General features: G+C 39.5%; 2 protein-coding genes across 9 annotated transcripts in view; one reads left to right on the top strand and one right to left on the bottom strand.

Moving 5' to 3' along the window:
- Positions 1 to 15,545, top strand: part of LOC101696399 (A-kinase anchor protein 17B) — a 39,547-nt gene extending 24,002 nt beyond the window's left edge. For 3 of the 8 annotated variants that reach the window (XM_004872154.4, XM_021250123.2, XM_087199893.1), the window contains 4 exons: positions 2,563 to 3,331; positions 4,977 to 5,107; positions 7,001 to 7,268; positions 8,927 to 15,545. In XM_004872154.4, coding sequence (XP_004872211.1) covers positions 2,579 to 3,331; positions 4,977 to 5,107; positions 7,001 to 7,268; positions 8,927 to 10,567 — 2,793 coding nt within the window. In that variant the 5' untranslated portion in view covers positions 2,563 to 2,578 and the 3' untranslated portion in view covers positions 10,568 to 15,545. The remainder of the gene's footprint in view (positions 1 to 2,562; positions 3,332 to 4,976; positions 5,108 to 7,000; positions 7,269 to 8,926) is intronic. The other 5 variants (XM_087199896.1, XM_087199897.1, XM_013068291.3 and 2 more) reach the window with 4 other exon arrangements.
- On the bottom strand, positions 15,335 to 23,367 carry Pgrmc1 (progesterone receptor membrane component 1). Its single transcript, XM_004872153.4, has 3 exons — positions 22,941 to 23,367; positions 19,150 to 19,305; positions 15,335 to 16,562 (listed from the first exon to the last, which is right to left on the bottom strand). The coding sequence occupies exons 1-3, from the start codon at positions 23,266 to 23,268 to the stop codon at positions 16,459 to 16,461; spliced, it is 588 nt and encodes a 195-aa protein (XP_004872210.1). The 5' UTR covers positions 23,269 to 23,367; the 3' UTR covers positions 15,335 to 16,458.
- Positions 23,368 to 25,763: the final 2,396 nt, after the last annotated feature.

Genomic DNA, 25,763 nt, shown 5'->3' on the forward strand with positions numbered 1-25,763 from the left:
TTTGTTTTTCTTTTAAGACAAAAGATGTTAATGTACAAGTTTTTTCCTAAACTAAAATCTCAGTACTCAGCTTTAATTGCAGTGCTGGCACTTTGTGATAAGTAAGTGGGTTTTGGGTTGCAGTTTAGGCACTTGTCTTTAAAGGTTTGCCATCACTAGTATAGAGAGTTCCTATGTGTCCCCTGTCCCCACACATACATTGCCTCCACTGTTATCAGTATCTCCCACCAGAGTGATACATTTGTTACAACTAACACATTGACACATTATTATCATCCTAAATCTATAGTTTACATGAAGATTCACTATTGGCGTTGTACATTCTATGGTTTTGGACAAATATGTAATAGCATATATTTACCATTATAGTATCTTATGTAGTAGTTTCACTGCCCTAAAAATCCCTTGTGCTTCTTATGTTTATCCTTCTCCCTCCTCTAACCTCTGTCAACCACTGATCTTTTTCACTGTCTCCTTAGTTATCCTTTTACAGAATGTTACATAGTTGGAATCGTACAGTATATTGCCTCTTCAGATTGACCTCTTTTACTTAATTATATGCACCTAAGTTTCCTCCATGCCTTTTCATGGCTTGATTGCTCATTTCTTCTTAGTGCTGTATGTTAATGTTTTCCATGGCCTGGATGTACCAAAGGTTTTTTATCCACTCACCTACTGAACAATATCTTTGCTGCTTACACATTTTGATGATTATGAATGAAGCCTGTGTATGCATTGTGTACAAGTTTTACATGGACATAAGTTCTTACCTTATTTGAGTAAATAAGGTAATTGCTAGATTTTATGAGAAGAGTTTGTTTAGTTCTGTAAAAAAAAATCAAATGTTTTCTAAAGTGTCTATACCATTTTGCATTACTACCAGCAATGATTGAGATTCTGTTGTTCCACACCTTCGTCAGCATTTGGTGTGGTCTGTGTTCTGGATTTTGGCCATTCTAATTGTTGTTAGTGGTCCCTCATTTTTGTGTTAATTTGCATTTCCTTGATGATTTTATGATGTGGAGTATCTTTTCATACTGTTTTGACATCTTCCTGTTTTCTTTGGGGAGGTGTGTTAAAGTCTTTGGCCCATTTTTTAGATCCTTTGTACTCATATTGTTGAATTTTAAGTATTCTTTGCATATTTTGGATAATAGTCCTTTATCTATGTCTTAATCACTTTCCTGTCACTGGGACAAAATACCCAACACCCACCGTTTAAAGGAGAGGAGGTTTTGTTTTGTTTACGGTCTTTAGAGGATTCAGTCAATAGTCAGCAGGGCTCCGAAACAGAAAGGGCATGGTGGAAGGGCCTGAGCAGAGGACAGTTGCTTACCCCATGATATCCAGGAAGCAGAGAGAGAAAGGAGAATCCAAGGAAGGAGATGCACCCTTCCAGGTCACAGCCCCATTGACTTTGTCTCTTTTAACCAGTCCCTACCTTCTAACAGCACATTCAGCTATGAACTCATCAGTGGATTTACCTACTCCCACCATGATCCCATCGTCTTTCAAAAGCCTCACTTCTGAATACATGAGGCTTTTGGGGTGAGATTCTAGATCTAAACTATAATAATCTGACATATTTTACAAATAGTTTTTCTGTGGCTTTTTTCATCTCTTGACATTGTCATTTTTTTTTTTTTTGGTATTGGGGATCAAACTCGGGTCCTTGTGCTTGCGGGGCAGGCAGCGGAACCACTGAGCTAAATCCCTGGCCCCTTGACATTGTCTTTTACAGAGCACAAGTTTTAAATTTTAATGAAGTCCAGCTTATCAATAATTTCTTTCATGGATCATAACATTAGTGTTACATCCAAAAGATCATCATACCCAAGGTCATGTGGATGTCCAATCATTCTAGCACCATTTATAGTATTGTCTTTGCTCCTTTTTGCAAAGATGAGTTGACTTTATTTATGGAGGTCTATTTTTGGGCTCTCTACTCTTCCATTGATCTATTTGTCTATCCTTTTCCCAATACCACACTGTCTTGATTACTGTAGTTTTACAGTAAGTCTTGATGTCAGTTATTGTCAATTCTCTAACATTTTTTCTCCTTCAATATTTAGTTGACTATTCTGAGTCTTTTGTCTTTCCATATAAACTTTAGAATCAGTATGTTATTGACCAAATAACTTACTGAGAGTTTGATTGGGACTGCATTGAATCTATAGATCAAATTAGAAGAACTAACATCTTGAGTCTTCATATCCATGGTCCATGTGTTTAGTTCTTTGATATCTTTCATCAGAATTTTTTAGTTTTCCTCATATAGATCTTGTGCATATTTTGCTGGATTTATACTTAAGTATTTTTATGTTAATACAAATTATATCATGTTTTAAATCTCAAATTCTATTTGGGTGCATATAAGAAAGTTATCCTGCAACCTTACTGTAATTGCTCATTAGTTCCAAGAGTTATAAAATAATGATTTTAATTCTACCCAAAATATACTGTACTTTCCTCTATTAGTTTGATCTAAGTCCTGAAATGCTAGCCCCATTTCACAATCCAAATCTCCATTTGTTATCAACATTTTCTCTTTTGCCCTCCAAGGTGGTCTGAGGATACCATGACGGTCACAGTGGTATATGATAACTCTGAGGCAACGGAGCTCTGTGCTGCTCAGCACCTCTACCTCAAGCCCATAGCAAAATTGATGATCAGTGTATTGCTCCCAGAAAGTCTAGAGCCTGTGAGGCCCTTTTCTAACTGGGAAGTTCTTGACCAACTAAAGAATCTCATTTGCCCTGACCAATTCACCACAGTTCGGCTCTCTAAAAGTACAAAGGACTTCATCAGATTTGAGGGTGAGGCTGAAACCCGAAGTTTGGTTCAGATCCTGAAGGCAAAGTTACATGGGAAGATCATCAAGCTAAATGGTTTGAAAACAGACTTAAAAGTAGTGGCTACAGATGCCCAGGGAGAGTGGGAACACTTCCCTAAGGAAAAAGAGGCCTCATTAAGTGATGGAGCTGAAGAGCAGGACTATGATAAGAGCCCAGATTCCATATACTTTGAAGGCTTGCCCTGTAAATGGTTTGCACCTAAAGGTTCCAGTGGGGAGAAGCCATGTGAGGAGATCCTTCGGGTAGTCTTTGAAAGTTTTGGGAAAATCAAGAATGTGGATATCCCTATGCTTGACCCCTACAGAGAAGTGATGACTGGTGGGAGCTTTGGGAGTTTTAGCTTTGGTCTGCAAACATTCGAGGCCTTTATCCAGTACCAGGAGTCAACAGACTTCATAAAAGCCATGGAGTCACTTCGAGGAATGAAGCTGATGCTTAAGGGAGATGATGGGAAAGCTCTGGCATGTAACATTAAGGTAAGAAGTAGCCAAACTATCTTTTATTTTCCACTGCTCAAGTTATCCTGAGTGAAAGTTGAACGGAAGGATCTAAAAGAAATTTCCTTAGATGTCACCAGGCTCTATCAATTGTGTCTTTACCTTTGTGATTAATAAATGGATGTTTAAGAAGAAAACTCATCTTGATTTGAACACTCAATCTTCTGCTCTCAGGCATTCTCCCAGCTGTGATTTTAAAGTGATGGTTACTATAGTCTGGGGCTCTGCCCCAGATTCTTGTGGGCTTTAAAGGATTATTTGAAGCTCTTATGGAACTATCTCATATATTTACTATATTTGACAAGTTACTGAGAGAAAGGGACAGATGCAGTCTGAAACCACAAGGACGGCAGTTTATTTCCTCCTGACTCCTGGAGTCACAACCTATGTTTTCAGGATGTCTGTCAGAGAAACTGCTAAAACATAATCTTAAAGATTGTGGATCCTTCACTTTCAAAATCTGTCTGTCTATCCAGTCATGTCACCTCATTGAGGTCTGCATGCTTTGGTCATGTCCTTCTTGAAGTCTTACTCTAGCAGTGGGAAAGATGTGACTAAGTCCTGTTTTTTTCTCTCAATCTTTAGAATTCATTTGGACTTACAGCTACTGCTTTATGAGTGTGTATGTGATTCAATCAGACAAAAGATATAGCAAACACTATAACTACCCATATACCACTTCCAGCTTAAAAAATAAAGCATTACCAGTAAGATGAGAGTACTCCCCTCCATGTAACAATCCTCAGTCACATTCACCTCCCTCCCCTCAAAAGTGACCATGGTTATGAATTTGTTGTTTGTCATCCTCACACGTATTTAAATAGGTACTCCTGCCTCCTTTTGTTTTTTAAGCAAACTATCTCAACCACTTTATTTTAAGATTTGAAAAGTAGTTTAGTAATGATGATGGTCAGATCTTATCTCTTATTAAGTCACTTTTCTTACATCTTTGCTTCCTGCTCCCGTTCCCTACCATACTTGTTGACTACTGTTTGTCTTTGAAGATTTAAAAAAATATATTAACTCAGTTAATTTTTTTGTTTGTGTGTGAGGTGCTGGGAATTAAACACAGGGCCTTCATGCTGATCCCCAGCCTTTTTTACTTTTCATTTTGAGACAGCCTTGCTAAGGTTCTCTAGATGAGACTTGAACTTGGGATCCTCCTGCCTCAACCTCCGAGAGGGCTGGGATTATAGGTTTGCACCACCACACCAGGCTTAACTCAGTTGATTTTTGTAACAAACCAGAGGTGAAATGCATTTCTAGCCTGTGCATACGCTGGCACTGTGATGTTGCCTATGGCCCTATGTAATGTAAGCACTTCATAGTTTTTAAAACATCTTTATTGAGATATGACTGACAGATTAAATTGTGTAAAGTTAAGGCAATAATTTGATAAACTTGTTTAAGGGTTGTACCAAGAAAATCTTGGTGTCCACAAATACTGTTTAGCAGATGTGCAAGAAGCAGTGGAACAGGATGGATACTGGGATGCAGAGAAGGCATTTTGAATTCATTTGGTTTCGAATTGCCATGTACCATATTGTTTTTAGCTCTCTGGCCTGGGACATACCAAGTCCATTGAACAGCCTTTCTAATCAAACTCTAAACTGTTTTGGGGCAGGTTATGTTTGATACAACCAAACACTTCAGTGAAGGAGCTATAAGGAAGAGAAACCAGGAAAGGCTAAAATTACAACAGCTGGAGGAAGAAAGAAGAAAAGAAAAGAAAAGAGAAGAGGAAGTAGCTGAAAGGTGAGCAGACTGAATTTCATGAAGAAGCCTTTTCTTTTGTTTTATGGATTAATCCTTTTGGGTGAATACCTAGATTTCATAGATAACATTGAGGTGGGGGCAGGTATTGGTGGAGATTGGAAAACTCCACTGAAGCCTGCAATCTTTCAGCTGTGCCGTTATAAAGCCAAAATGACAAAACAGTTGAAAATAAGAAGCTGAAAAATATTTTTGTAAAGGAGAACAAGTAATGAGTAGTAATGGGATGAGCAAGATTAAGATGTCTAGGAAGACATGATTTTTAGAAAAGAACCAGGAACTTTTATAGTGAAAATCCTAACCTACTCAATTAGAAATTTTACCAGATTATCTATAATTTACCAATATTACCTAGCCTACCAATTTAAAATGAAAAATAGGCCTAGAAAACATTTTCTTCTATAAAATAGTCAGTAATAAAAGTAACCCACATGCAGAAAAGTGATATATTTGTGAGTCAGTTTTCACTGTTGGCCCAAATTCTTTCTGTCAAGTAAAGGAGCTTCCATATTTTTGTTTTTTTGTTTTGTTTTGTTTTTTTGGTACCGGGGATCGAACTCGGATCCTTCTGCTTGCAAGGCAGGCGTCAGAACCACTGAGCTAAATCCCCGGCCCCAAGGAGCTTCCATATTTATATCTTTTGAGGTTATTGTTATTTCAAAATTTAGGAGCTAGAGCCTAGAAAGAGCTATTGGGTTGTCAAAGGTTTGCCAAGAAGGAACAGATGGGCTAGAACTATAGGGCTCGAAAACCAGTTTTATTGCCTGGCCCTTCCTCTCGCATATAAATTATAACATTCAAACTGGATGTGGTACACACCTATAATTCCAGTACTCTGGGAAGCTGAGGCAGGAAGATCACAAATTCAAGCCCGGACTGGATAACATAGTGACTCAGTGAGACTCTGTCTCGAAACAACAACAACAACAACAAAACAGTTCTGGGAATGTATGTGTGTGTGTGTGTATATATATATATATATATATATATATATATATATGTATATATATATATATATATATATATATATAAAATTTAAAGGTTATAAAGGGTACCCTTCCATGTGCCCTTCACTTTTGACTGGTAGGGTTACAGGAGTTAGGTGTGGTCACATCTAGGAAACTTGGCTGAAATTTCAGCCCAGTCAAAGTACAGCTCTCCCCCAGATTCCAGACTGGACATTCCATTTGGATAATCTTCTGGGTTTTGGCTAGGTCCTGACTCAAATAATTGCCCCCTTTCCCCTTCCCACATTTCCATAAGGGCCTAACTTTATTAGTTTTAATTTTCAGGAAACAGCAGTTTAAAAAAACCCATATTCTTCTAAACCAGAAGTATGATAGTAGTCTGTGTTAAATAATATGTGCCAAGGGTCAGTTCTCACCCTGAAGATTTTCTGAGAGCCTCGACTCATCGTTATATGCCTGTGTGAAACCAACCCACATACAGTTTTGATCTCAAGAAAAAATAAATCACCTTGAAAGCTGGGTCCTATAGAGGCTAGAAGCCCTTCCTGTGAATTCCCTTCCTCCTTCCCTCCTGCCTCCCCGCCTTTCTCTTTGCTCTGCTCTTTCCCTCCTTCCCTGCCTCCCTTCTTTCTATTCTTTCTCTCTCCTTCCTTCTTCCCCCCATCTTTGCATGTCTCCTTTACATGCTTGTATTTGATCAACAAAATTATGTGTCTTTCTCCCTTAACTGATGCTTGAAAGTGTTCTTTGTTTTTTTTTTTTGTTGTCTATGTCAGGTCCTGGGGTTAGCAGTGGTGGATTCCTAGAAACCTAACTGATCTGTCTTCCCCTGATGTATGTGTTTGTGGAGCGGAGCAAAGGCCTGAAAATAAATCTTTCAAATGGTTTCATCTTAATCATTATCCAGAAAAAGAAAAGATGAAGAGAGGAAAGCCCAGGAAAAGAGGAAGAAGGCCAGGGTCAGGAGGAGAGCTCTGAAGGAAAGGGGAAGCCACCGGCAGAGGAAACAGAAGGTGAAAACCAAAGCTGAGGTGCCTCAGGAACTGGACTCTTCAGAGGAGTGGGAGGAGAGGAAGTACCTGCTGGCTCAGAGGCGGGTGGAGGCCCTTCGGTTGCTCCATGTCCTCCTGAGGAAAATTTCAGTAAGGCTGTTGTCCAATTGTTCTTCAATTTGGGTACGTACTAACCTTTTAGAGCCCCAACCTTTGCAATTAGCAGGGCCTGTTGAAAATCAGTTCCATGGGAGACTCAGAGTGTCCAGTGGAGTTTCTTTTAAATTGAATGATCTCCAGTAACCCACCTGTGGATTTCTAAAAAGGATATCTACATTCTCTAAAGGAACTGTGTCTCAGCCCTGGCTCCCCCTCCCCACTTTGCATTTCTAAACTTCAGGGCTCTATTACTAGAGCAACTCAGCTAGTTAATCTACTTTTCTGAGTTCCTAATGCATGTAATGAGAAATGCCAGGGGAAAGCAGTGGATAGGTGTGGGTACTAGGTTTGTAGTCTTCTGCAAACTTTACTTGGCCATTCATCTGTAACAGATTTGGAGAAGGGAAAGCCTTGAACTTTGTGCAAGCTCATGTTAGTCCACTCTTCAACTATTTGGTGGAGAATGTCTTCCCTCACAGAGCCATTGCTTTGTTTGGAGAATTTAGATTTGGAACGTATTTCTTTTCCTTCCTGAGCTCCTAGAGACAGTCAGACACAGAAGATGTCATGGATAAAAAGCCAGAAAAGCTTTCAAAATATTAATTTAAAATCCATATTTAGTGTTTTTAAACATGAAGAGCGAATGCCTTAATTGTATGTCTATTTGGCCACTTTGGCCATGGACTATCAACCTAGTAAAATCAGGACCCCACAATCTCACATTTATGTTTATAATAAAGCTAGCTGGATTTTTTTAGTTTACCTTAATAACAGCCAAGAGTGACGAGTTGTAAAGAGTTTATCTCTTTAAATGGGTGTGGTGTCTAATTCTAGGTTCCCTCAATACTTAGACCTTTATGTTCAGTATAAATTCTCCCAGGCAGTGGGTAGGCAGTGTGCCCTGATGTGTGACAGGTGCCAGTGGGAGCACAGTACAAACCCTCCTGGGGTGGGAGACAGCGTGGGCAACACCTTTACTTGCTCTGCAATTGTTCAGACAGCATCACAGACATAGCCGCAGGTAGGACCACAGTCGTAGATATATTTACTACTTGGTGCCTTGCTTATTTTATCCTTTGGTGCTGGGGATGGTACCAGGGCCTCTTGAATTCTAGGCAAGTGTTCTAACACTGCACTACACCTATAGCCCCAATGGCTTGCTTCCTAATGAGACAGGTAAGGTGGGACAACTTAAGAGAACAACTTACCTACAAACTGTAGTAAAAGCTAGAATGCACAGCAGAGAGACAGTTTATCTTTTAAGCCAGTTGACCATTTTAGGCACACATTACACCCATCAGCCTTTTCTTGTGCTAGGATTTTCTGGGAGGGCTATAGAGCATGCCTTATTTTTCTTTGTCTCTCTAGCTCTTATTACAATTCCTGGAACAGTAAGCTCATCAATTTTTGAACACACGAAAAGAGGGTTGCACACTTTGACATCTATGTAAAGTGTGGTGCCTTCTGATATAAGAATGGGCACTGACTAAGTAAAAGCAGACCATATTAGATAAAAACATTTAATTTATTCCTTCCTATTTTCTCAGTGTAATATTGTTCTAATTTGGATCTATCCTGGATATTTGAATCTCTTCAGAACAATGTGAGAGAGCCTGGTTTTCTTTGGAAGCTTTTAATCTGTTCAGCCTTTTATGTGAGGTTTTTAACTTTTTTCTTTGAAGGGATCCACAACGTTTTGCCTACAGGAGGTTGATGATACAGGCCCTGAAGCCAGTCATACTCCAGGGAACACACTAGAAACTTGGAAGGAAGAAGAGTTAAATGCTCAGCATCTTCCAAATCAAGAAGAAATGCCAGAATATCAGGTTGCCAAGTCTGACAATAAACAAAAACGAAAAATGAGGAAAAGTACTAGGAGTCGCTTACATAAATCTTCCCATTGTCTTGGAGGAAAGAAATTAAGATACTCTACTGGAAAAGAGAGAACAAGAAAATTATTAACTGACAGACACAATTACAGCTTGGTCTCTGACCAGGATTCCTTGCAAATGACAATGATTGAAGGTCAATCTCTTGAAAATGAGGACCACCACAGTTCTCATAAACCCTGTTCTTCCAGATTATCTGAGAGGGACCATGGCAGAAAACAGAAGATCTATGAAACAGATGAATTTATTGACTATTTATTAAATTATTATCAGACTCCAAAATATGCTCGTATCTGCCTAGAAGCAAGTCACATAACAAGTACATGTCAGTGGCAGAGGGATGTCCATGTTAAAGGGAATGGATTTCAGATCAGTTTGAGAAAACAAAGGCATCCCTCAACCAATTTGAGCCAAATGGAAAACCTGGAAAGAAGAGAACACACCCAGGACGATGATTACTGGTCAACGGTTTGCATACAGGATCCTGAGCACAAATCACAAAAGAGAGGAAAAGTCGATTATAACAAAGAATGTGCTAAGAGATTTAAAAATGATTGCAAGGATACAGCCAGTGAAGCTGGTGGTGAACTGTTCCCAACTGATGCAAAGTGGCATCTCTTGGAAAAGACTCATACTCACCAAGCCAGTGATTCCAAATCCACAAAGAGACATCAAGTTTCCTCACCTTTCAGATCAGTAGCCTTGGATTTGCAGTTGACAGATTTCTTAGAGGAAATTAGTAGTGATTCTGAGTGCTTCAGTGAAATTCTTAGCATAAATGAAGAGGAGAAAGAGGAATCTGTGACCATATATCGTAGCTCCCCTAAAGAAGAAACTCTTGACAATGATGAAATCATCACTTGTAAACAAAAATCTAGGTCAAGTCAGCAGACCTTGCATTCAGAGTGGAAACATGATGGTGAGGGAAAATACTCCAAATACAAGCTTGGGACACCAGGCAAGAGGTCTAAGTATGAACCAAGATACTCATGGCTTGAGGATGAAAGCAGTTCTATTAGAGATGAGAAGAGCAACAGCAAAAAGAGGGAAAAATTAACATCTAACTACTTGTTTGAAGAAGGCTACTACCATGAATTCAGTTCCAGTGATCAATTAAAAGAAATCACAAGGAAGAAGAGGAGGGTTAGCGGTAGAATTTTGGACCACAAAGTGAACTATAGACCCTCTTATGTGCCAATAACATCATCAAAAAGTTCTAATGCTTTATATTTGGGATATTTTCCCAAAAGAAGAGATAGTTCTTGGAAGTCAGAATATAACCAGGATGCAAGAAGGCTTAAAAGACATGAGAATTCTAAAGATTTCATGCTCAATTCTGATTATTACATTAGGCGTAACAGTCACGAGCACATTGACTATGGAAGCTATTTAGGAAACGACTACACTAGTCCTTTATATTTTCAAATGTTTTGATGGGAAGTTTGATCAGGAACACCCATATTTACAATAAACAACTCATAAACAGAAAAAATTTTAAACCAAATATAGCTATGTAGTTAGCAACTACAGAGCAAGAGCTTGCACAGGGTCAAATGCAAACCCTTGCCAAAGTTTAAAGCATAGATCAAAATGACTGCAGGTGTGTTGGCAAGCTTTAGAAATATAAAACCTCCAGATTCTGAAGCTTGGTAAAACAATGCACTTGCAAAACTTCAAGATAAACTTTTTTTTTTACAGCTTTAATTTGGTGCCAGTGAAGGAGCAGATTAACATTGAGATAGCCCTCTATGGTTCTTTAGCTGTCACATCATCATCATCATCATCATCATTATTCATCTTCAAAAATGACAGTAGTGAATGAATAAGGGTCCTTTTGCATGTTCTTTGATTTGGTCAGAAATATCACACACAGTAAAAAACTGTATTGACTCTTGTTTAGTAATTGTAGGCAAAAAGAGAGGTAACAGCTAGAATATGTTACAGACATCTTCATGATATTAAAGGATTTCATGAGCACCCACCAGAAGTAAATTAATCTTATTGATGTGTTCATAGTAGTCAAAGAATTGTCCTTTTACAGACAAAGTTTTGGAAGTATCTGAAAGGGGCTAGGATTGTCCTTTGAAGTTTAAACAGTCAGGGGCTCATTAGCAGAGTTTTAAAAAATGATCCCCATGTCTTTCCATCCTATAAAAGCAACAGGATTGAAGTGATATAACCAGGGATATTTCCAAAAGGAAATATTGAAGGTCTTAGGGGCACCAATAATGGCACTTGGGAAGAGAGCACATGATAGGTATTCAGTTTCAAGTTATGTAATCCTTTTGCTCAGGGTTGGGTGACATCAGTTTGTAAAAAGTCACTGAGTATCCCCAAAATGACTTTTATAAAATAGTAACAAGTGCCTCCTCAATCCTCAGTAGTGCCATGGAGTTAGGAAGATTTTAAGAGAAAAGGCCATAGTTTTCTAGCTGTGGAAAAATTGTATGTATACAGGATTTGTAAACTCTAACATAAACAATTTATCTTTTTACTTGTTTTGGATTTCTTAAATATGTTTTTAAATTGAGATATTTTATAGATTCTTAAAAAATTACCTCTTAGTGCAGTGCATGTTCTATAAAAAGCTTGGCTGATTTATTCTGCCTTATATTGGATTTAGGGCCTCAGGGGCAGTAAATGACTTTATTTTCCCAACAAAGCTATACCTGACCTGGCATTTGAAGACATTAGTGAGATTCAAGATTGCCTGTAACAGGAAAAGGTGATTTTAATCCACAGAAGTAGTGGAGAACAACATTTTCATATGACACAATTCATTTCACAGTCTTAAATTGGTATTCTGTAGAAAAGCACCAGCTAATAGAACCAGGTAGGATGCCAGTCAGTGTGGTTATCCAGAATAATGCCACACAGTGTGTGCCCATAACCAGCCTCTTGAGCAACCTGGTATCTGAAGTGGCTACAGAACCTCATTTATTTAAAGTAGAAACCACAAATTGTTTCACTGATCTTCCTAGTCACATTTTAATAGAGGTAGTCAGGATGTGCAAAACCTCAGAAATGGTTGTATCATCAGAGATCATGATTATTACTAGTAAGATAAGAACCTATTATTGGCTCTCTTGTGTTCCATCCCACTTTCAAGCCAGTGACTGTGCTGTGAAAACGAGGTTTGACTTCTGAAATCTGAAAAATTGCTCTTGGGGTGAGTGCCTTTTCTCCTCTGAGGACTAGCAGCGACCATTCATGTTCAAAGTACCATCATCCAGAGTAGCCTTTTAAACTACTAACTGCTGGTATTTTGTCAGAAAATTTTCTGGTAACTAGGTATTATTCTCCAGTGAAAACCTGTCTCCTTATTTTTTCATGATTTATGCCATTGAAACAAAAAAAATTATGAGTTTGTGTTGGAAAGCGGGAAGGCTGTTTTGAATTTTTTTTTTATGGTGCTGGGGATGGAACCCCTACCACTCAGCTGCACCCCAAGCCCTTCCGTCCCTTGATAATTTTCTTTGCAGTTTCTTTTGGCATGGAAATAATTTTCTGCTCAGTAAAGAAATAAAAATAAATTACAGAATACAGTATGTGCATTTTTTGTATAATAGAACTGGTGCTAAGTCATTTTTATATAACATTTTTGTCTTGTTTGATTTGTTTGCTAAAAACCATCCTCAGAGCTAGGAGAAAGTAAAAATACTGGTTTTATGTTGACATCCTGAACAAGCCTGGAGTTTTATACCTATCTCGTGGTAAAGAATTCTAGATTTGGGTCAGCCTCTTCTTTGTGTGGGGCTTGAATGAGGAAGAGAATAACTTATTCTGTACTTTTCAATCGAATGGCTTAGTAAGGAATGAAACAGAATTGAAACCATTATAATCATTTTCTCTTAATTAATATTATACTTTGTTGCACTGTTATTTAAGTGGTATGGATGTATTTTCTCATATCTTTTTGTATGTCTTATTAAATATGGCCCTGAATTTTAAACTCTGTCTTTTAAAATAGGTGTTTTCATTGTATATGCTGCTGATAGTGCTGTAAGAAAGCTAAAAATCTGTCAATGTTTTTAATTCATTTAAATTTCTCAGGTAGAAGGCAATGTAACCTGGTAATATTGAAAATAGAACCAAATAAATATATTTTTATTTGTTGCAAAGCTAATTAAAATGTTCATTTCTTTTGCTGATACTTCCAAGGAAGGGCAGTTTCTACCTGTAGTATGGGATGCTTCATTTTACTAATGTTGTTCTTCTGTAATTTGCATTGTTAGAGAAATAATACACTTAATTTTCATATATATTAAAAATAAAATTGCTGCAGTGACCATTAAACTTTTGCTCATTTACCACACGTATTGGTTAGAATGTCACATAGCCATAATAATTTTGTGGAAATATAGATGTCTAGTTTTAGTATTATTTTTATGTAATTTTTTCCCTTTGTGATGAGAGTTTATGGGAACTGTCAGAGTTCACAGAACCTAAGAACAGAATTTTGTTTTTACTTTGGATGGGTTGAAATTATATCTAGATTTACAATCATCTTTCAGTACATTTTATCAATGCTATTAAAAGGTAGCAAAGTTGACAATGGAATTTCACCTCATCCCTTAAGTACTAGGTAATAATTAATTATAGGTTCGGGATGGGGAGTCTAGTCAGAGAAAATAATAGCATCAATAATCAGTCTTTGATCACTCAAGAATTAACCGTATTTATACATGAAATAAACAGCAAACTTAGTTTAAGTATTATGTAACAAAGGCAGACTGTACCTTAAACTCTGGGTACTCTAGAGCTGAAATGGTACTTGTTGGATTCAAAGAGCTCTTTCTGAAACAGTTAAGGCATGTTATGAATGCTGGTTCTTTACCAAGGATTTACATATAAACTTGGCCTATGAGGTGAAGTGAACATTACACCATACTGAGAAGCCACAGACAGGCAGATCCAGAAAACATACAGCTGGTGCTGCTTGTGAATCACCAATGCTGGTACTGAGAACAGAGTCTGCAGCTGTTTGGATGACAGTAGGTGAGGAGCACGTTAACCTGACACCTCCCTGGCTAGACTCCTGGTGGTGGTGAACAACCACTCTCTCTCATAATATGGCTTCATATACCTAGCTGGCTAAGTTTTTGGCTGAAAGTCCTGCCTTCTAGTAATAACCCTTTATGTAATCAACACAATGTGTTATGGAAGACAAGCTATTGGACCTGAAGCTTGAACTACGCTCTGGATGTTGTTCTCATGGCAACAGGTAAACCTGTCTTGTGTAAAAGGAGTTTAATCTTCCCATCTAAATGAGACCTCAGGCTGCAGAGGTGGCCCAACTTCTCTCTCTGACCATTTTTCCAAAGGATAAGGCATAATAGAGTGCCTGGCACCAAACAGGCACTCGAACATTTGTTGAGTGAAATCTAGCAGGGAGGGGGAGGACATTAGAAAACAAGTGCAGTGTGCTTCGATAACACATAAAGTGAAAAACTGAGATTTCTTTGGTTAAGGGAGTACATCTCTCCTAAGAAAACACTGCCAATTCCAATGTTAAAGTGTCAAAACACTAATATTCATGCATGGATAGGTTGTCCATGTTTATTCAACTGACTGTATATGGAACTGTTATCCTTCTTTTGATCTGAGGTGAATTAATATTACTATAAACATTCCTGATGCTTTCCTGATCACATCAAAGCAAAAACAAAACCTTTTCTCAGCAATCTGTAATAACAATGCCTTCAGTAACATTACTCTTTAAAACCTTGCTACAGACTTTAGTTTATAAAGAGCTCTGACTTAAAGAGAAAGAATTTGACAAGTCACACACAAAAAAATTAACTTACTATTCCTTAACAGGACAAAGTGATTTTTGGTTTATTGTGGGACTATGAAGATATGCCCTTCTAAACTTGTTCCTTTTGGAAATACAAAGAATCCACTCAATGAACATGTAACCATTCCCCAAGATGATTGTAAACTGCATGAACTACAAACATGTACTAACAAAATTAAAAATTAAGTTAATAAAAGCACTTTACTTTCTAATATGGACTAAAAAATGTGAAACTGAACTTTCAGCTAAAGTGAAATAACTGAATCTGGCTTCTTAGAATAAAGTATTTTTGTTTTTTTTTTTCCGGTACTGGGGATCGCTTGCAAGGCAGGCATGGTGCCACTGAGCTAAATCCTCAGCCCAGAATAAGGTTTTAAAGGTTAAAAAGAAACGACCACACTACACTGGGTAAAATCATTTTATTAACTCACCAAAGCACTTCATTTTCTTTTCTGATTTGAGGTAAAACCATTAAACACATCTCACAAGAAAATACAATGACTATTTAACTACAATTACAACCTCACTTGTTCATTTAATATTTTTACAAAGTCATACAACTGTAGAGTCTACTTAAGCTAGGTTTAGTGTTAACCAAGAGTACTATCCAAGACCTAGACACTTGGTTACTACTTTAGAAGTGGCTAGTTTTACAATGACAGAAGGAAACTGTTACCTTATGAATATATTTAAAAAATCACTTGGTTAGTGACATGTACTCTTTCCTCATTCTTCAGGGGTGTGAACATAGGCTCTCAGGAAAGCACAAACCTGATCCTGTTCTGTATGCCCCTCTTGCACTTAACATGTTGTCAAATAACCACTACCCTGCTAAGAACATGGAGATTGGGAAACCAGTCCTACAATCTTCTTCATGTATTTAGGGATTTTTTTTCAAGGCTGTCTTGTAAATGTTCAGATCTTGTTTTAATCCTAACTGTATATTGCTGTTTGTATGGCTATAGGAGGATCAGTACCACAAAGTGGTCCAGAAACATAGTAAATATTTCTCCTAATTGAGCCCAGCATTGAGATTTCCTTTTGTTACTAGACGGCTGTCTTTATACCAAAGGCTTTGGAATACTGCAGATTTGCTTTAGAGGTAGATCAATCATGCAGTTAAGTCAATTGAATAAAAAGGATTTATTTAGAAAATATCATGACTGCAAGTTGATCCTTTGTTCTTGGTGCACATTTAACATTTTTACCTGTCTGTGGAAATAACCAAGTCTTATCTGTCACTCTGAAAAAAAAATTTAAATTCAGCTTGTAGTAACTACATATAGAAGAAAAACAGTATTAACATTTGCATTATAGCACTGCAGTTCACTTTCTAGATTTGTGACATATAAACATCTCATGCAGTCTAAGAAGTTAATTTTATCAGTGTCACTAGTGATGTTAACTAAAAAATTTACAGCAAGTTCAAACTTTCCTAAATATTGAAATCACCATGTTTTAAAGACAGACTGGAATGTTACAAATGGTTCTGAAAAATACAAAAATAGATATGCTTCCACTGGGTGCTTTAATCATTTTTCCGAGCATTCTCATCTTTTGTTTCATCCTCATCTGAGTACACAGTGGGTTCCTCCCCTTCTTTCAGCAGCTTGCCCACATGATGATACTTGACTGGAGGTAGAAAAGAAAACACCAATGGTCAGTCTCATGCTTTATAAAAGATCACTACTACATTTCATTTAAAAGCATTTATTAGGGGCCTGCAATATACTTGGCAAGGTGGTAGGTTTCTTGAAGGATACAAAAGTGGTTTGTACCACAGTCCTTGACAAAAAGGAATGACAGTTTTGTTTAAAACACAGAAACATAAAACAGGAAGCAATGTCTGGCAACAGGCATGTAAGGTAATGTCAAAACAATTTGTGTATGTAGAGAGTATTTAGAAGAATCAGATATCTTTATGAGTTAAAAGGGCTGCAGTATACTTCATGGAAGAGGATATGATTTGGAAAATGTGTAGAAGGATTTGGTGAGAGATATTTCATGAAAACAAAAATATTATGTACAAAGGCATATAGGCAAGACTGAACATATCTGGAAAGCAATTAAGAGACCAAGCTGTCAGGTGTGTGGAAATAGTAGGAGATAAGGTTTCCCAGTGTGGGGAATGTTATGAAAGACCTGAAAGCCAGCCTGAGGAATTTGAACTTATAGGTAGCAAAGGGCATTGAAAGTATTATGAGTAAATGAATGACACAGCAAAATAGTGCTGTGACAACAATATTATCACTGTGATATATAGAGCAGATTCATTAAAGGGAACTTAGGAGCAGGGCGATCCTGGGGCTAGTATGCAAAGCCAGATGTGAAGGAACCAGGGTCAGGAGTAGGGTAGTGTCCATAAGAATAGAATGGGAAGAATATAAGACACTTTGAAAGAAATCTCAAAATATGAGTTAATAAAATGAAAACTAGATAGCCCATAGATCAAAATGAGGACTCTGTCAAGGGAGCCACTCCAGAGGGGCACATGACCAGAGAGCCACAACATGGACTGGGAAGTGAACTCAGAACTGGTAAGAAGCAGGTCCATGGAAATCTTTGAGAGAGTTCAATTTTAGGGATAGAAGCCACATTGTAGGGAGTGAGGAAAGAGGCACAGACAGGAAATGAAGCAGTGGCTGGGGAGATAGTGAAGGGAAGGAATGTGGTCTAGTAGTCAGAGAAGGTAGTAGGAGACAGAATTTTTTTCCCAGCATAAGGAAAACACTATGGGTAAAGGATGTGGAAATAGAGCCAGAAGAGGACTGGAGATGTTGGAGACAACAGATTTAAGAGTGCAAACAAGAGGCAACAAATCACTGCAGCCAAACTAAAGACCAAGTCTTCTCTTTCTGAATATGGGTAGTAATAAGAGGAGCAAACAACCTATCCAACCAGAGAAGCAGAGCTGCTTTTGTGAGAAATAATCATTGGTAACAATCCAAACTTCCCTATTTAAACATAGCATAAAGGTCCCTGAGTTGCTCAGGGTGGTGCAAGACAAATAAAAGTCAGGTGGGAAGCCTGTACTAAGGGGAATCGAATCTACACCAGCTTCGAGTGTAGCTGAGGTGTCACAATAGTTTTGCGGGGGTAATCCTTAGTTTAAGGAGGGAAAATCACTTTCCCCCCCTCTGACGAAGGCAAACCCTAGAAATTAGAGCTTTGCATGTTATTTATTTCATACAACTCATTAACCTCTATCACAACAAAGGCATCCTTGGGATGCAAACATTAGCAACCATGTTAGGTAGCTGAATTATGTTTTCAAAGTAAAAAGACCTGCCACTACCCTTGGTCTACTTCAGATCCAAATTCAAAAGGTAGAGCCATATCTGGCTAATTATTAACCCAAAACTCTCTGAGATCAGCAATATTTTCAAAGAAAATGGTTGGATATAGCCAAAAGAGCATGTAATAGTTAACTGATTATAAAGAACAGTAAATAGAAAGCTCCATTTTAAATGAAAAATCTTCATCGAAGAAATGGTCATGGCCTTCACATACCTTTCTTAAAATATAAGAAAATTATTCAAATTTATAGCAGTGAAATTTTGCTGAAGTGACCATTAAACCCAAAGGACTTAGATTTAGCAGAAGCTAATTCCTGAATTCTCAAGATTTAAAGTTTAACCCCTCATTTGTAGCCCTTCTCTAAGATATCCCATAGCACAAGCCAGGAACAAGTGTCTCCTTTTTTCTTTTCTTTTTTTAAAATGCAGACACCATTGTTGCTGGGCAGATTATAAGCATCATTTGTGGATAAGGCCTATAGTCAGGCTCAATTAGATTCAAAGAGAAGCTGTTTTGCAGAACACAAGTCTCCCATTCTTCAAGTGAGATGTGGGCTGCTTTTAAACCACAAGCTCTACAAGAGAGGGCTTATACAAAATCTCTCTTTCTATAGCCAAGAGGGCCACTGTCCTTTCCCCTAAACACCCAAATCCTAGCATGGAATCAACGTAAAGTTCCGTGTAAAAATCAAAACCAGAAACCCAAATTTCTATAGAGAAGAAGATGAAAATTGGTAAGTAATCATAGCAAGTGACTCAGCACTGCTACCATTCCTTCAAGCCATGAACTTGATCTGTCCAAGGTTCAGAAGCCTGCCAAAACACAGCCAAGTTTCAGGCTGCTTAGTAATAACTATAGCTCTGCCACGAATCTCCATTACTGGTAGAAATCTGATCTAGAAACAATTTTTAAAAATGCTTACAAGTGAACTGAGAGTCCCAGTCATTCAGACTCTCCTGCTGGGAAGGTGTGAGGTCAGAGAGATCATCATACTCATCCTTCAGTGCTTCCTTATCCAGGCAAAATGTGGCAAGGCCCCTGGATGCATCTCTTCCGGCAAAGACTCCATATGGTCCCTCTTTAATAACAAAATGAAACCAAAGACCAATTCTTTATTAGATAATACATTTTTAATGGTTCATGCACAGAAAATGTCTTCTTTACCTATCCACAAAGAAAGACCCTTTTTTAATATCCAATTTCATTCAGAAACCATAAAGTGATATTGATGCTCTGATCATCATGTAGGGAAAACTGAAAGATCTGCTGGCATTCAACTATTTTTTTTTATTAAATTCTTTTATCGGTACATTGTAGGTATACAACACAATTACATTTCTCATTGGGAATTGTACCTTTACATAATGCATCTTGGTTCTTATTTTTTCCCCATTCCTAGCCCTCCCTTCAACCCCTCCACCCGCATTTAACTATTAAATAACTAAAATTAAATTAAAACGCTACAGATTTTTAACCTCCTATGATTTGCAAGTAATTGATATAAAAGTCATAAATGGTTATTTCAGGAGAGGTAGTAAGGAGTGATCCAAGATAATATAGTCCATGCGTTAGAATTCAACTTGAGAACTTTGAACCTGAAGCTTGCTCTGTTCTAGGCACTTGGGCTAAGCCAGTGAGAGTTATGATTTCTTAATATAATAATTATTAATGTGTAAATAAAAACACTTTCTTAGAAATATATGCTGATATGTTTTAATGAGTCAAAGGTATCTAACAGAGATCTTTGGTTGTGAGGCTTAATTAAACATTAACTGGGCTGGGGATTTAGCTCAGTGGTTTCACTGCCTGCTGCACAAGCGCAAGGACCCGAGTTCGATCTCCGGTACCAAAAAAAAATAAAACGAAACATTAACTCATGGCATCTGATGGCATCTGCAGGAGAAATCATTTTATAGGTTATCATAGTTCAAAAATCTATCCACACGTTACGAAACTTTCACTGTCAATAAATAAGAGAGCACAGAGGAGATGGCTTCATCATTCTGTTTTCAGTGGGCTTAAAGAGAAACTGAGAAAATACTAAAATTTTCAGGGAAAAGGACTGAATCAATACCTAAAAATAGTTCTATAAAACTCAGAATGCTGTTAGATATATTATACTGAACTTTTATCTAAGAGAACAGTGAATAATGCTGTAGGCACTTAAAAGTAGATGATTAGACTTAAATATTGCGCAAGTAAATGAAAAAAATCCACTGTACTTTAAACAATGTCTTGTTTTCCCACAAGTACACTGAAAAACAACCTTGACATTAAAAAAGTTTGTAGGTAACCAGTAGGCCAAGTATGAGAATGAATCAAGTTTCAATATAGCCAGGTCACCTGAAACCTCAATCCACCAAGAAATTTTTTATAAATTAGATGAATTTTATGATCAACTTTTAAATACAAATAAGATCCATCAACTTGTAAATGCAATTAAGATAAATGGTTTTTTAAAATTATCATTATATGCTGCCATTTCCACTAAGGATTAAAAAGAAAACATTTTTCACAAATGTATCCCTTAGAGATGATGGCACCAAGTGTTTGAAAATAGGCAAACTGTACAGATTTGGCCTTCAGCATTTCAGAAATTATGGTTACTGGATTGGTAGAGTGGGTCTTTACCTAGCAATCCTCATAGAATAATTAAGGTCTAGGGGGAGCATTAAGTCTTTCAGTACCGTATATATTCCTAAGAAGCTACATACATGAAGAGATAACTTTCATCTGTGTTGTTCATTGCTACATCCCCAGCACCTACAACAGTGCCTTCCATAAAGCAATAGGCACTAAATGAATAATTTTTCAGTATCCCTTGTAATATGAAGTATTTCCACTGTGACACTGTCATGTATTAATGGGCCCATTCAATGGTAGGGAGGGTAGAGAAATGAAGAAATTTCATAATGGGCCACCCTAGTCACTTTTTGGAGGGTAACAATGATTTGTACCAGATCACACAGCTGGTTAGTGACCCAAAGAGGACTAGAATGCAAGTTGCTTGACTAGTTTTGTGCTCTATGCACAGACTGATATTCTCTCCAATGACTTTGCAAACTATAGCCATAAAATGATGGCCTAGGAACATGTTTTGACTATTTATGGTTTGACACAGTAAAAACAGATATGCACATGATTATGTTTACTGATAATGTGCCACTCACTACAATGGCAAGTGTGGTTTTCAAGTTACTGTGCAGTTACATGCCTATAGAAAGCAGATATTATAAAATGTCCACAAGAAAAAACTAAGTGGGAGAGTTTCATAGGAACCATCACACATCTGATTTTGATTAGCCGGACTAGGAAAGTAAAACAAAGGAGTCGATATGACCTGTTTAGTGCAGGGTTCTCTTTCCTCTCTCAGACCAGTGAGGATGTGAACACATCCCCTGAGCTCCCCGTGTTTAGAGGAGTCCATATTAGAGAAATTCAAATCTTCTTCCTCCTTTCCATAAAGCAGGACTTTCCAAATTTGGCTGCTTCTCAAATTCGCCTGTGGGAGCCCTTTCCAATAGATTCCTGATCCTCCCCAAGAGGTCCATCTGTGGTTCTGGCTGGTTAGGCCAGAAATCTGTACTTTTCAAGTACATCAGGGGATTCTGATAAGCAACCAGGTTTTGGAAAACCCCATCTTTAAGGATTCTTTCAAGCCTGCTCCCTCCAATAGCTCAGCAGTCATCCATCCATGCATCCCTCATTTCCACTCTGGTTGGATTTTCCTGAAATCCTCTCTCCAGCAGCCTTCACAGTCCTACCCCTTTCGTTTGCCAATACTTCCACTCTCCCTCTCTCTCCATTTTTAATTTTTGTTTGTTTCTGGTTCTTGCTCTTCTGGTGTAGATGAAATATGATATTACCTATTAGCTTGCCATGGTACCACTGTCTACCACATTCAGCCCTTATTCCATTCTCAGGCCACTTCTGTCCCCCTACTGGGCCTCCCTGGTTCACCTTGCAGCTTTTCCCCGTCAATTCACCTCACAGAAAGCACACACACATACCAAATACAGGCCACACACACATCTGACACATGCTACATTCCAAGCGCGAGCGCGTGCGCGCGCACCCCAAACCACATACACTCAACACGCACACTGCGCATGCACACAGCACCCCCCCCCCCCCCATCCCTCTCCAGAACGCACAATGCTTCTACCTGCTGCTAATCCCCATCTCCTCTTTCGCTCTCACCCTTGCATTCCGCCATGGCTACTCGGGGAGTCCTGGGCCTTCGTGTCTCCTCTAAGTCTGGATCTACCCCCTCCCATACTCACCCCTGGAGATAGTCTCATTTCCTTTCTCGCACCTGACACCACCATCTCCTTTCCAGAGTCCCCAAACCTGCTGCCTTCTTAAACTCCCCCCCCCCCCCCACTGAGCTCTGGTGTCCCCCCTCCCTGGGCCTCGAAGTCCCACTCTGCCTCCCCCGGCTTCAGCGCCTCAGCCTTCTTCCTTCAGCCCCATCCCAGCACTGGCAGCGCAGGCTGGGGAATCTGTGTTCCCCACTGTCCCGCGACCCCTCTGCAGTGCCCTGGTCCTCGGCCAGCTGGGGGAGCCGCCCTGCCACAGCCGCCCGCCTCTCCGCCTTGACGCCCGCCCGCCCTCCTCTGGGAGGCGCCCCGCTCCCCCTCTCCTCTCCCGGCCCCAGGCCCGGGCTGGGGCCCCTTCTTTTGTCTCCGCGCCCCCCGTCGCCAGCCGCCATACCGGGGCCGTAGAACTTGCGGCCTTTGGTCACGTCGAACACCTTGCCGTTGATGGCCATGAGTATGCGCGGGTCCTGGACGCCATCGAAACGCCGCAGCTCGGCTGGGGTGAAGTCACGCCGCTTGAGGCGGGGAAGTGGGGGCGGCTCATCGTCGTCGCTGTCGCCGCTGGCACTCGGCTGATCCCCGCGTACAATCTTGTAGAGCAGGAAGATGCAGAGGCTAAGCAGCAGCAGGTTGAGCGGCGATGTGAAAATCTCCTGCAGCAGCCCGCCGCCCTCCAGCTCGCTCGACTCAGCGCCTGTCGCCACCACATCCTCGGCAGCCATGATCTCTGGAGCAAAGGTTTGGCCCGCCTAGGCTGAGCTCCGGAACTCACTGCTCTCTCCCCCCTCTCAGCGAGCTAGTGGCGCGATGGGTTCTGTGACGGACTAAGGCTAGTGGGGAGGAGGCGGGGGCGGGCGGGGGCGGAGCCTCCATGGCCCCGCCCCACGGCCGCCTAAGCGCTCTGCCAGCTCAGTCCCGCCCACCCCAGCCCCTGGATCCCGGCTCCCCTCCCCCTGGCGGCCCTGGCCTCCATTGCCACAGAATAGAACCCACCTCTCAATTCTACCTGTGAGGCCTTTGCCCCAGCTTCACGCCACCCTCGCACCACCTCTTAGCTAACGGCGACGCCGCACAAATCCCTCCTCGGCTCTGCGCCCTTCCTTTGCTCCCTGCACCCCAACCCGGTGGGCGAGCCTTGGCTTAGCTAGCCTCTGGGGGTCCCGGCCACCTGTTGAGCCCCCAAAGCTAACTACATTTCTCTTCACGCTTCTCTTCTGCCTCCTGTGTGAACCCCCCTTCACTTCTCTTCCCCTCCAGCCCCAGGAGCACGAAGCCTTTGTAGGAAACTCATTTTCCATTTTAGAGATCCATTTTCACCTTGGGAGCTCCTTTCTGCCGACCTATCCCCTACTCTCTCCCCAGCCTTATCCCCAGGCTCAGTATCGGGGATTCGGGGATCAGATCACTCAACTCACTTTAGGGTCTCAAAAAGAAAAACCGTTTTGCAATCACTGATTTGCTTAGTCACAAGGCATCAGCAAGTGACATTCTCTTGTTGAGCCCCCCTCCCCCCTCGGAGTTCTGTCCAAAGTTTCTTTGGCAGCATTCTTCTATTTGAAGTCTGTCAAGCTACCCTTGGCAGTCACGGTTACTCTGAGCTGGAGCCCAGACAAAGGCGGGAGTCTGGACGCACCGGGGCTTGGACCCATCCTTTCCTAGGTACTTCATCCAGCCTTTGATGTGCCAACAGGCTGCACTGGAGCGGTCTCTAAGGAGGAAGGATTGTCTTTACCTTTCAGAGGCCAAATCTGGCTTCCCCTTTTATTGTGGCACTGGGAGGGAAGCAGAAGAAAAGATAGAGGGGAAAATAATTAAAACCAAGCCATGCACATAGCTGTAGCCCAGAGCAGTACTTTTCCATCAAGGATTCTGTTCACTTGCACATAATTTACTCCCCTTCTCAACACGCAAAAGACTTGAAGAAGGAATTGGCTTCTTACCTCAGAATTCTAAAAATTTCGGTCCAAAACTGCTTTCATCCCTCCCCTCTCCCCATCTTCTTAAATCATTTTAAAGTGTAAGGAACCAAACAATCTTTTTATCAGGCCCACGCATGTTTTTTTCAGAGCTAAATTTAGGATTAGCTGAAAAGGCCCCTTCCAAATAGATTATGAAACCTCTTCAGTTTAATGGTAGGGAAACAAGCTCAAATTGAGGGCCTTGGACTGTAGTTAGAATTTCATTATTTCTTTGTAAAAACTGTGCAGACATTTGTAAAAACCAACAAACTTGGGGAAAATATTTTCATTTGCAACTAATGTAACAAAAGTTAATATCCCTTAAGAGCTCATTTTACTTGATAAGAAAATCCTTAACATTTTACTCCAAATGGACAAAATAGAAACAAGTAGTTCATATGCAGGCATACTCATGAAGCATAACCATAAGAATAAGTTCAGTCTTGCTAGTTATCAAAGAGAAACATGGACATACCATGGCCACCTATCACAGTCCTCTAGGAAAGCTAAAAGTAAGAGTGTGGCAAGAATCTCATATACTGTTGGGGGGAGTAGATATTGTATAAACTTTTGCTATTCATAAAAATTCTATCTACTAATCCCACTTCTGGGCATCTACTCTTTGACCCAATAATTCCACTTCTAAAGATCCCTCCCAAGGAATCCTTAAAATGCACACAGATATTTTATAATTAAGATCCTCATCATTTTTAATACACAAAAACAAAACAACTCAAAATGTTTAGCTTCAAATTAAATGGCTAATTAATTCATTTTAATTGTGTAAAACCATACACTGGCCATCCAAATATTGTAATGACATTGGAAAATGCTTATGTTTTAATCTTAGGAGACCAAAACAGAATGCAAAACTATATTTAGTGTGAATTCAACTATGTCTAAAAAAATGCATAAAAGGAAGCCTAAAAGGAAATGTGCTAAAATGTTAATTTTTGTGACTGTTAGTTTCTTTATGCTTTTCTATGTTTTCCACAATGAGCATATGCCACTTTAAGCTTGGGGAAAATGGTTTGTTATTTCTTTTCTAAAAAGAACATAGAATGAAGCTGGGAATGGTGGTGTATACCTGAATCCTAGCACTCCAGGATGCTGAGGCAGAAGGATCTCAAATTTGAGCCCAGCCTGGACAATTTAGCAACTTAGTGAGACCCCGTCTCAAAATAAGAAGACTAGAGATATAGCAGTGCAAAGACACCAGGGTCAGTCTCCATTAAAGAAAAAAAATATACAATGATAAT

The sequence above is a fragment of the Heterocephalus glaber genome, unplaced genomic scaffold (assembly GCF_053883595.1).
Source record: "Heterocephalus glaber isolate CG9 unplaced genomic scaffold, H.glaber_assembly_v1.0 deba00001730, whole genome shotgun sequence".
NCBI classification, from domain to species: domain Eukaryota; kingdom Metazoa; phylum Chordata; class Mammalia; order Rodentia; family Bathyergidae; genus Heterocephalus; species Heterocephalus glaber.